Source organism: Punica granatum, chromosome 8 (genome assembly GCF_007655135.1).
Source record: "Punica granatum isolate Tunisia-2019 chromosome 8, ASM765513v2, whole genome shotgun sequence".
Taxonomy (NCBI): domain Eukaryota; kingdom Viridiplantae; phylum Streptophyta; class Magnoliopsida; order Myrtales; family Lythraceae; genus Punica; species Punica granatum.
The window spans coordinates 5,482,461-5,494,091 of NC_045134.1; the positions used below are offsets into that span (position 1 = coordinate 5,482,461).

General features: G+C 37.3%; 1 protein-coding gene across 1 annotated transcript; it reads left to right on the plus strand.

The window, feature by feature from the left end:
- The first annotated feature begins 5,511 nt into the window (after positions 1 to 5,511).
- On the plus strand, positions 5,512 to 10,010 carry LOC116189068 (oligouridylate-binding protein 1-like). Its single transcript, XM_031518597.1, has 12 exons — positions 5,512 to 5,810; positions 6,290 to 6,351; positions 6,673 to 6,775; positions 6,947 to 7,023; positions 7,094 to 7,155; positions 7,241 to 7,328; positions 7,468 to 7,543; positions 7,623 to 7,653; positions 7,815 to 7,934; positions 8,754 to 8,839; positions 9,173 to 9,346; positions 9,453 to 10,010. The coding sequence occupies exons 1-12, from the start codon at positions 5,733 to 5,735 to the stop codon at positions 9,729 to 9,731; spliced, it is 1,236 nt and encodes a 411-aa protein (XP_031374457.1). The 5' UTR covers positions 5,512 to 5,732; the 3' UTR covers positions 9,732 to 10,010.
- Positions 10,011 to 11,631: the final 1,621 nt, after the last annotated feature.

Consider the following 11,631-nt stretch of genomic DNA (forward strand, 5'->3'; position numbering starts at 1 on the left):
AATGATGTTGTTTGTGATTCTGTGAAACCATAAGTCATTGATGACCTCATCTCGGGAGGTGATGGCTATCGGGTAGACCACCACAGCTGCAACCGCATGGAGATTGGAGATCTACTAGTGACGACACTACCCTTAATAATGGGTGGTGATGGTCTCGCCAACAGCCACCAACCCTAATAAATGAGGTCGTCTTTAATCTTGACTTATTATCGCGGGTTGTCTACTAGAGAGGCCACCACCCTTGACAAGGACCAAGGGTGGGTGGTTTTTTATTTTTTATTTTTTAGAATTATAATACATATAGCATATTAATTAAATTGGGGTCCATCTAAGTGTCGCGTCAATTTTTCCTTCAGTTTTGGACGGAAAATTGATAATAATAGATTTCGAACGAAAATGAAACTATTGACAAAAAAATTAATTTCTCTATTATATTGGGTTTCAAAAATCTTTCTTGCTGGGATGAAGAATGTATTGTCAGGCGCATATATATGGTTGTTATTTGTTGAATGCAGGTTCACTTTGGATTGCCTAAGTGCATTCGTTATCTGGTGAAGCAGAGGAAAAGTTCCAAGAAACTGTTCCTGGAGTTGGAGGAAAATGTCGTAACTCAGAGAAGTTGCAAAAACTCTAATAAAAGGTAGAATTGGTGATGGTTCGAGGACTTCCATTTGGTATGATTTTTGGCTACGAATAGAAGATCAGAGCCTGGTCTAGGACGTCAAATGTGAATATAGTGGAGCTGCCATGGAAACGTGGGGCTATTTTTTCTTTCTTGTACAGTTGCCAAGATTTTTTTTTTTTTAATATTTAAACGGTTATGAAGATTATTTGGCTAAGCATTATGAGTAGGATCGGAATATACAAGTCTCGGGTAGGGATGGAGCCAGGAAATTTTTTCAGGAGGGAAACACATACAAACAGCATCAAACGTGACGAATGATAATTTTGCTTTGGCAATTTACGAAGATTTGCCAAATCTTTATTACCAAAGCTTACTCTACTATGTTTAATGTTTCGATGGTTTTGGAGTAGATATTTTAGTTCAGAAAAGGATATTTTATTAACTAAAATTAAAACAAATTATTTCCTTCTTAATTAAATAGATGCAACTTATAAGTTTTTAACTTTTGCCAAAATTTAATAGAAAAGTTAGGGACAAAATCAAATAATATAATCTCTTGGGCGGCATGTACAAACTTTTGGGAGCAAAACTTAAATAAATTTCAAATATACATGGTAGATTCTACTATTGAACTCAAACTTGTGTTCCACGATGGAACATTAATTTCAGCTATTAGGTCTTATCAAGTTTTAATCTCATCCGTCCGTTATTTATATATTTTACCATAGTATTTCTAGTTTTGCCTACAATACTAAATCATTGTTCTCGAATCTTCTCGCCAATTGTACCAATCACATTCCGCCACGTCAAATATCATCGCCACATCACCGAACTGGACCATAAAAATCGATTTTTAAAGAAAATCAATCTAATACAAGCCGGACGCATCATCGACATGTAATCGGGTTTTAATTTACGTACAAGTCAACACACGCCATCGACATATAAATGACCCTCCAATTTTATTATACTTCACGTGTGACCCGATGAAATTCTGATGCCATTGAAAGATCTATGGGTCAAAACGTTGTCTTTAATATTAAAAGAACTAAAAAAATCTAGCGTTCCACTGTGAAATATAATTTGACGTTCCATTGTAGAATTAGCCTACATATATTATGTAGTTTTTTGAAAAATCTCAGGATGGCAATTGCGCCCAAAACCACCCTCTCACACACAAACGACCGATTGCCATGTACCTCCGTCTATAGGCTTAGGTTGATTGGAAAACAGAAACAGATTGAATTCTTGCTGAGAAAGGGAAGAAGCTGGAATACAAATTACTTTGAAGTCGATTTCGTCATATTATATATACTAGGTGCAGAATTGCGCGGGCGTATGAAAAATTAATAAATCTAAATTATTCAATATTTATGAAGAAACTTTTTAATTTACCGAGATTTTTCTCTAAATAGCTTTTAGTGTTATTCAATTGGCATTAGATAAAAAAAAAATATATACATCTTCATATAGTAAAATGTTATACTGTGGTATCCATTCATAGTATCATACACATATATATATAGATTGAGAAGAGAGGTAGGACTAATCAAGAAAACAACGACACGGGAGCCTACAAAATAAATAATGCTAGCACTTTTATTTAATAAATCTTCCATGAATATTGCTTTAGGACGTAAAAATATTTTTAAAGTGCGGCCAAGATCTTATCTATTTAGTCCCTTCATTCCCACTCTCATGAAAGCTAGAAATATATCTTAGTAAGTTATCATCAGCATCTCTTGTAAGAGACTTCACCACTTTCGATCCTCGTTTGCCGTCATACAGCTGCCACCTTTTCTTGAAGTTGCCATCGCCACCACCATTGCCTCTGCTCCCACTACCTCCTCCACCCATGCCTCCACCAGCCGCTACTACCCTTACATACCACCCCATTTTTTTTTCTTACATAACTGTTATATATTATATGTAACCTAAATTTTTATATGAGAATTAGGGAGAAGATGTTGATCGAGTGCAGAATTGGAAAGAAAAAAATTGGTATTTATAAGTTATTTGATGGGAAGTCTTTAGGTGAGATCAAATTAATTGTTATATCATGAATGGATGTTCATCCCTCGAAAATGACTCTTAGGATGAATAAAAGTTTTATATTCAGATAAACATTATTAAATTTTTTCGAGCAAAGAGGATAGCCAACCAATCTTTTTATTATAAATTTAATTTTTCAAGTAGGTCAAGAGGTGACCATGAGTTAAAGGTTTGTAAAAGACGACGACTCATAAGCGTTCTTCGGCTTTTGTATATTGTAATAGATTCTTTCCGACTTTGAAAAGAATAGAAGAGTCTTCCGGAAGGACTTTCATAGATAGGAAAGTTCGAATTCTGTAAAGCAAAGACTGCAAAATATTCCTAATCTCGAATATAAGGTCGGTAGGTCTGTTTTTGCCGAGGTTCGGGCTGCGTGCCGTTGAGAATGTTCAACTTGTGTAGCTATGATTTCGGCCTCTACGCAATTGTTCTTGGATGAGTGTTGGATTTCGCATTGCTTGTACATATGTTTAATTGAAATGGCTATCGATGTGCTTAATTTTGTCCGAAACTTACGGTCGGACTAAAATAAGCCCAGCCCACACAGCCCAAACAATGAATCCAGGCTGGGCTTTCTGACCCGTTCTTCATTTCTTTGTGCTGATCGGGCCCATGGCCGGCTCTTGACCAAACATCTTTCTCGCCTAATCGCGGTTCTCATTTTCTAAAAAATATATTATATATTTTTCTCCGTAAAATTACGAGTGTTCCAAGTTCATCCGCGATCTGGCTGGGAAGCCTGAGATATATCCTCATTGGCTCGTTGGCTTGTCATTATAATGAAGTACTTACATATGAGTCTGATCATATATTGCAGATAAAGTGCATTTACTGGTTATATTTATTTTTTTAATATCACTCCTCTATTGATTTCTATTTTCTTTCCACGACCTCATAAATTTCCAATATATATCCTTTCTTTTTCTTCATTTTGATTGGATTTTAATGATATATAAATAAGATGTCCCAATTCCAGATAAATTTACCAAGTTTTTAATAGAGTATTATTTTCATTTCTTTTTTTTTTTTTGCTCGATTTGGGGATCTAAGTTTGAGTTCATAAACAAAATGAGTTAAACAATACAAAGGCAAGGCATGATGGCCTATACAATCTCATCAAATAATAAGTATGAAGCCCAGGTAGCAAAGACTAAATCTATGTTCTCCGACCGAGAGTATAAGCGCATGATTTGTAAGCCAGTTTGCACAAAAATTACATTTTTTGGATTATATATAATATTTAGCTATGTACAGATAATATGTACGAATATAAGAAAGTTCGCTGAATAAATAACTAATAAGACATAATAAAAATTCAATTAACTGAAAATGATGGTTGATTAACTTAGAGCTTCTAAATATGTACAAATAACAGGGACAAATACAAGAAAGTTCATTGAATATAATACTAATAAAATATAATACAAATTCAATTAACTGAAAAAAACGAAAGGTTGATTTACGCAGAGATGGGAATTTTACGATTTGGCTTATGTGATGCAGCCATATCATGCGTTCCGACTTTTATATATTATAATTGATGAGATGTCTAAGTAATTTTTCTAAGGAAATAAATCATGTTTGTAACTGTGTTCGGTCACCTCTATTTTTGAGGTCCTAGACAAATATGGGTTCAAGTCTGAGCTCATCGGTGATGCTGAGATATATCCTCGTTCGCTTATTGGCTTGTCATAATAATGAAGTAGTTTTTATATGATTCTAATCATATATTACATGTAAAATTCACTTCTATATATAGGTATTTAAAGTAGACTTTTAAACCTCATGCGATGGGAGGCACCGGTTCATTTAATAAGAGCTTTCCACGTAAGCTTTTTCAGCATTTTCCTAGCATGTGGTTAATTGTCCGTTTGAATTCTATGCGTTAATGAATTTCTTTCTACATGATATTAAAATATACATTAATAATGAAAAAATGCAAAGCAATACAATATTTCAAGACATGATCGGACATTGAATTGCTCATTTTTAAATTTTTAGTATTCATAAAAATAATCCATTAACTTGTGACAAATGATCCATTTGATGTTATAAGGGACTTAATTGATGTGGCAATGGACTAAGTTGATGTCATTTTCGTCCGAGGGATTCAGGTGATGTAACTCGTTCATCTCATGAGTGAAATTGATAATTAACTCGATTTTGAGGATATACTAATAAGATGTCGCAATTCCAGATAAATTTACCAAGTTTTTATAGGACTATTGTTTTTTATATCTTAGCTCTGCATAAAATTGAGCATAAATTGTACTTGGCGGATTGCTCCCATTTGGGTATATGACAAGAGAAGTGAATCACAAAACTTAAACGAATTGGACCGCGCCATTTTGACTGTGTGTAAAACAAAATAATAGACTGTGACATGTCTGTCTTATATCTCCTTTGTTTTTTTTCTCAAATTTGCATTAACATAGAACAGCAAAATCCACAGTCTGTTCGAACTTAAACACCCTCTTAAAATGCGAATTAAAGCACGACTCATAAAACTAGGGAAGCGAATGGGATTAAATATTCCAGTAGTTCTAGCCGTAAACGATGGATACTATGCGCTACGCTTATTGATCCATTCAGTGCCATAGCTAACACGCGTTATGGATGCTGGTAATAAAACAAACGATTCATTGATTATGAATTAAGAGAGGAAATTTTTTTAAAAAAAAACTCAAAAAAGAGAGTGCATAAAATAAAATGATAAAAAAAATAATTAATTGATCATTAGATTTTCCCAAAAAGAAGAAAAAAAAAGAAAAAGAAAATGGAGGGGGATTCATGTAAATACAAAAACGGCAGCAGCGACTTCTCACTGTCCCCTCTCATCTTCTTGTAAACCATTTTCCCTCTTTCTTTGATCCTTTCTTCTTCTTCTTCTTCTTCTTCCCTCTCCGTTTTGAGGGTCTTTTTTTATTTTTCTTTTTCTTTTTTTCTCTTTTTTCCATTTTCCATTTTCTTTTTTTTTTTTGGGTTTCTCCTCTTCATCTTCTTCGTCCTTTCAATCTCCCGAAACCCTAGCTGGAGAGGTTTCAAATCAAGGAAGATGCAGCAGCAGAGACTTAAGCAGCCAGCGATGATGCAGCAGTCGCTGTACCATCCCGGTCTGCTCGCTGCTCCTCAGGTACGGGCTCTGTGTACTCCCGGGTTTCCATTTTCAGCTCGGCAATGAAGAGATTGAGCTCTTTTTGAGCTCGGTTGCAAGGAAAATTGGAGTTTGAATTCTACTTCTGCTGTATATGTTAAATTCTACTTCCCTCTGGATATCTCAGTAAGCTCAATTGATTTCAGTAGTTGCTTATGATGGTACTGTTATTAAATAACAGTAATTTGAGCTGTTGATTGGGGTGTGGTGGCACTGGTTACCAAGATTGTGCTGTAAGATTGAATTTTGAATGCTAAAACTGGGCCGATCAGTGTGATGTTGTCACCGTAGTATTTCCCGTTGGGTTTTCGTTTAACTGAATTGTGAATGCTGAAGCTCATGCATCACCGTCAGTTTTTGTTTTCAAGAACTTCAGTGGAGCTTGCCGTCAAGTGTAGGAATACTATTTTTGTCAAATTTCCTTTCTCATTCCTCTTTGTTTTTTGGGCATTTTGCAGATAGAGCCTATCTTGAGTGGAAATCTGCCTCCTGGGTTTGATTCGAGTACATGCCGCAGCGTGTGAGTTATTTCTTCTTCTTCTTCTTTTAGCTTCCAATGTTTCTTGTGGACTTTCTTTTATATATGATTATGGCTCTCTCCCTAGCGAGGACAGAAGGAGGAAGCTCTCTCTCATCTTATGTTTGAGTTAAAAGGAGCTAATGTTCGAAGGCCCTTTTCATATACATATGTGACTGGACTTAGTCTTCATTTTTCCTGCGCTGCTACTTGTGTTTCCATAAACATTTGCCCTTGATGTGAATCGATGATTTATCTTTACTTTTCAACGAAACAACTCTCCGAATTAATACGTGCATTTGCTCTTCTCTGTGATGAATGCAGGTACGTGGGGAATATTCATCCACAGGTCACAGAACCCCTTCTTCAAGAGGTTTTCTCAAGTAACGGGCCTATTGAAGGTTGCAAGCTCATTAGAAAAGAAAAGGTCTGTCTGGACTACTGAAAGAACCATTACATAATCAAATGTGCATTTTGGAATTGATATAAATGGAAAACGTACTTCCTTATCTGTATTGGTCACCTCAACAGTGCTTCTGAGGATGCCTCTGCTGAGGGTGCAATCGACTTCTGACATTTGTTTTCTATTTTTATGCAGTCATCATATGGTTTTGTGGACTTTTTCGATCGAAGATGTGCCGCTTTGGCTATTGTGACACTAAATGGAAGGCATTTGTGAGTTCAAATCCTAGTTGAATTCTAGCCATGTTCTTGTCTCTATCCTAATTTAATGGAATCGTTGCAGGTTTGGCCAGCCCATCAAAGTTAACTGGGCATATGCCAGTAGCCAGAGAGAAGACACATCAGGTTCGTAGCATTTAAAAATAACTGAATATGTCATTTCTAAGTTCCATGTTTCTCTCATTTGATATATCTAACTATTTTCTTGCAGGGCACTTTAATATATTTGTTGGTGATTTAAGCCCTGAGGTTACAGATGCAACACTGTTTGCGTGCTTCTCTGTCTATTCTAGCTGTTCGTAAGTTTCAATTTTCCTTGATGATCATTAAATTATTCGTTGTAGCCTAATGTCTATCGAGAATGGCAGACAACACTTTGATTTGATTTTTGGAGTATGATATGTACTTATTCAGTTTATTTTACCTTTTTGATATCAGTGATGCAAGGGTCATGTGGGATCAAAAGACGGGTCGTTCCAGGGGCTTTGGCTTTGTTTCTTTTAGGAACCAGCAGGTATTAGAGTTTTTCTTGCAAAACCTTCTTCCTTATGATTCTGAAGATAGTTGTCTCATAAGTTGCCTTTTTTAAACAGGATGCTCAGAGTGCCATAAATGACTTGAATGGTATGCCTCTTTTATGTAATGGGATTTTTTTTCTTCCTTTTTTTTTTTTGGCTGATTATACTTTCATATATTAAGGGCATGTTCTCTTAACGGTTCTTGATGCATATTTTCCTTCCATATGGATAGGGATTGTTTCGACAAGTAATTCTGTTATTATGCAGGAAAATGGCTGGGAAGTCGGCAGATAAGATGTAACTGGGCTACCAAAGGTGCTAATAACAACGATGATAAGCAGAGCTCAGACTCAAAAAGTGTTGTGGAGCTAACTGCTGGAACATCAGGTTAATGTCCAACATGGACTCTCCTTCCCCCCCCCCCCCCCCCCCCCCCCCCCTTTAACTTTTATACAACTGTACTCCTGTTAATAAGTCATGTAATTTTCATGCTTAGTTTGCATCTTTATTTGCCAGGTGGTGTAGCATAGTGCTGAAATGGTGGTTGTTATTCCCATCATGACTTTAAAGTTCATTAGATTCCTGAAACAGGAGAAGCATGCTTAGATTGGGACACTCATTCCTAGTAGTACAGCTGCAAGTTTAGAGCGTAATATCAGGAGTTTGAGGCTGCTTTATATGATGTAGAAATTATAAAGAGGCCAGACTAGTATTAATGATATACTAACCAAGGGAGCTGAAGCATGATCATTTCTACCCATTCTTTCTTCGGATTTAGATTCCTTCTGGCTGAAGTGAGTTGTTGATCCTTTAGAAGTATCAATTAGCCAGCTTTTGGAAATCAGCACTCTAATGAAGTATATACTTTTAAGATCTGATTGTAATTATCCCCATTTTATGGATCTGGCATCTTTCAAGTACTTTATTTGTTGATGATTGACCATTAATTATCATGCTCAGAATCTCGTATAAAATCAATGGTAATTGTTTTATGCTAATTTTTCTTGGCTGATTAGGAAACCTATGACATTGTTGTGAAGTATACACTTTAGATCTGATTGTAATTATCCCCATTTTTATGGATCTGGCATCTATCAAGTACTTCATTTATTGATGATTGACCATTAATTATCATGCTCTGAATCTCGTATAAATCACAGCCTTCAATTTAAGTGTCCTTTTCATCAATCGCCTTTCAATGTGCAGATGACGGTCAAGAGAAGTCTAATGAAGATGCTCCAGAGAACAACCCCCTATACAGAACTGTTTATGTTGGCAATCTTGCTCCAGAGGCATGTATTTTATTAGTTTGATATATTTGCCCTTCGACTTTCATTTCAGCATGATTCTTTTTTCTTCTTGAGACCTCACTGATCTTTACTAAATCATCTCACACTTATGCTATGGATCATTACCTTTTGTAATGAGTGGACGAGTGGGGAAATAGAAAAAGAACATATGTATCCAAAGGCAATTTCATGAAAGAATTCCCCTTGTGGGTAAGATTATTATTCCATCTTATGTTGTGCAGGTGATATTCCGATTGTAAGTCTTACATGGGTTTTGATGTAGTAAAAGTGATGGTTCGTGCATCTTATCTTCCTTCATTCTCGATTATCATGCAGGTCACTAATGCTGAGTTGCATCGGCATTTTCATGCACTCGGTACTGGGGCCATCGAAGATGTTAGGGTGCAACGTGACAAGGGCTTTGGTTTTGTTAGATACAGCACCCATGCTGAAGCTGCTCTAGCTATCCAGATGGGGAATGCTCGAATTCTCTGCGGTAAACCAATCAAGGTAGAACTCAAATAAGCCAAGAAGTAATGCTTCACCGCATATTACTCTCAATGATGATATAATATTTGGGCATTTTCCCTGAAGATATTGCTTGTTGATATTGTAGTGTTCCTGGGGGAACAAACCAACACCACCAGGGGTTTGCTCGAACCCTCTCCCTCCGCCGGTTGCAGCCCACTTCCCGGGCTTCACTGCATCTGAATTAGCTGCCGCATATGAGCGGCAGATGGTCCTGAGCAAGATGGCCCTGATGCATCATCACCACCCTCAGGCAGGCCTCAAGCAGGCGCCCCCCCTGGGAATGGGTGCTGCCGGAGCCAGCGGGGCTATTTACGAAGGGGGTTTCCCGAGTGTCGCGACCACCCAACAGCTCATGTATTATTAGTACATCAATCACGAAGGACGCCAACATTCCTCCCTGGTGTATCGTCGTGGCGAAGGGACGCTTAGTATAATAAGTCTTGTCAGAACTCACTTTTGTCTATCTGGTTCCCTTTCTTCCTGTTTCTTTGTCACCTTTTTTTAACTCTATTACTATTACTCTCTAGTAGTCTACTATTACTGTACAATCGCTCGTGCCTGTGCTTTGCAGCGGACCGATCAACTTATGTTTCTCAATTTCAGAAAGTCATTCGATTGAAAGAACCGACCACGTGAATTTCGACGACGATTGTGTGTTTTTACGTATAATGGAAGCATGATTTGTTATCCAAAGAAAGATTTGTTCACAAATGGAAATCACCACTCAATTGGAGCTTTCCAAGCCCATCCCATTAGAAAATGGTCGGCTCTAAAACAAAATCATCAGAGGCCATGATAAGATTGAAACGAACCAATACGAATTCCATTATGTTGAAGAGCGAGATAAATACTGTACAGTCTTTATAAGGAAAAGGAAAGCAATCGATATTCTAGAGCAAAAAAGATTAAAATCTAAGACTACCAAAAGTATCGACTATTGACTACCAAATATACAAGATATTACTAGTATACAGTTGTATAATCCAAAATATTTATAACACTCTCCCTCAAGTTGGAGCATGTGAGTCACAAATGCCCAACTTGGAGAGAATAAAATGGAAGCGATCTCAACCCAGTGCTTGATGAAAATGTTTGTTAATTGAAGTCTCGTTGGTAAATGATCAGCAGTCACGACCCCGATTTGAGATGCTCACAAACAAAATGACAATCAATTTCAATGTGTTTCGTTCGTTCATGAAAAAAAAGATTAGCTGCAACATGTATTGCAACTTGATTGTCATAGAACAATCGAGTCGGTGCAGCCATCTGTACTCCAAGGGAAGAAAGAAGACTCCACAACCAAATGATCTCACTAGCAGTTGCTGTCATCGCTTGATACTCTGCTTCAGCAAACGAGCAAGAAACTGTGGTTTGTTTCTTCGTCTTCCATGAAACTGGACATCCCCCATGCATGATAAAATAACCCGTAATAGACCAACGGGTCAAGGGGCAGCTTGCCCAATCCGAATCACAAAATGTTTCAAGCTCGAGAGAAGTAGGCCGCAGAAAAATCCCTTGACCAAGAGATTGCTTTAAGTAATAAAGAACCCGCATAGCAACAGCCCAATGGTCCTAACTTGGCTTCTGCATAAACTGGGCCAAAATATGAAGAGAATGGCTAATTTCTGGCCTGGTGATAGTCAGATAAATAAGTCTCCCAATTAAACGCCTATACTTGCCTGGATCCGATAATAAATCACTAGAACTCGTGGACATTCGGTGATGCTGCTCTATGGGAAAAGGTGATGGCTGCAATGCCAACATACCACACTCAGTCAAGATGTCAAGGACATACTTTCGCTGACTGAGGAAAAGACTAGAGTTCAGTCAAGTAACTTCAATGCCAAGAAAATATTTTAGAGGGCCTAAGTCCTTTATGCGAAAGCACTTATTCAGATAGCCCTTAAAAGGATCACAATGGCTAGAACTGTTCCCAACTATGATTAAATCATCCACATAAACCAACACACTAAGGAAGATGTTACCTCGAATGAAGGTAAAAAGGGAATGATCCGCACCTGATTGAACAAAACCATATTGTCGAAGTGCATCAGCAAACTTCGAGAACCAGTTGCTTGATGCTTGACGAAGTCCATACAAAGACTTGCATAGTCTACACACATCACCGTTCTTCGAAACAGGAAAACCCGACGGCAGTTCCATGTAAACTTCCTCGTCCAAGTCTCCATGCAAAAGGCATTATTTACATCAATCTGCCGAATTTGCCACCCCTTTGCTACTACAACCGTCAATAGGCATTGCAC

What these genes read in the sequence shown, in the direction of transcription:
- LOC116189068 (XM_031518597.1), top strand. Translation starts at nt 5,733, where the DNA reads ATGCAGCAGCAGAGACTTAAGCAGCCAGCGATGATGCAGCAGTCGCTG. An exon ending in TCTGTCTATTCTAGCTGTTC is followed by an intron (nt 7,329 to 7,467) that starts GTAAGTTTCAAT and finishes TTTTGATATCAG; the next exon opens with TGATGCAAGGGTCATGTGGG. An exon ending in TCTGCGGTAAACCAATCAAG is followed by an intron (nt 9,347 to 9,452) that starts GTAGAACTCAAA and finishes TTGATATTGTAG; the next exon opens with TGTTCCTGGGGGAACAAACC.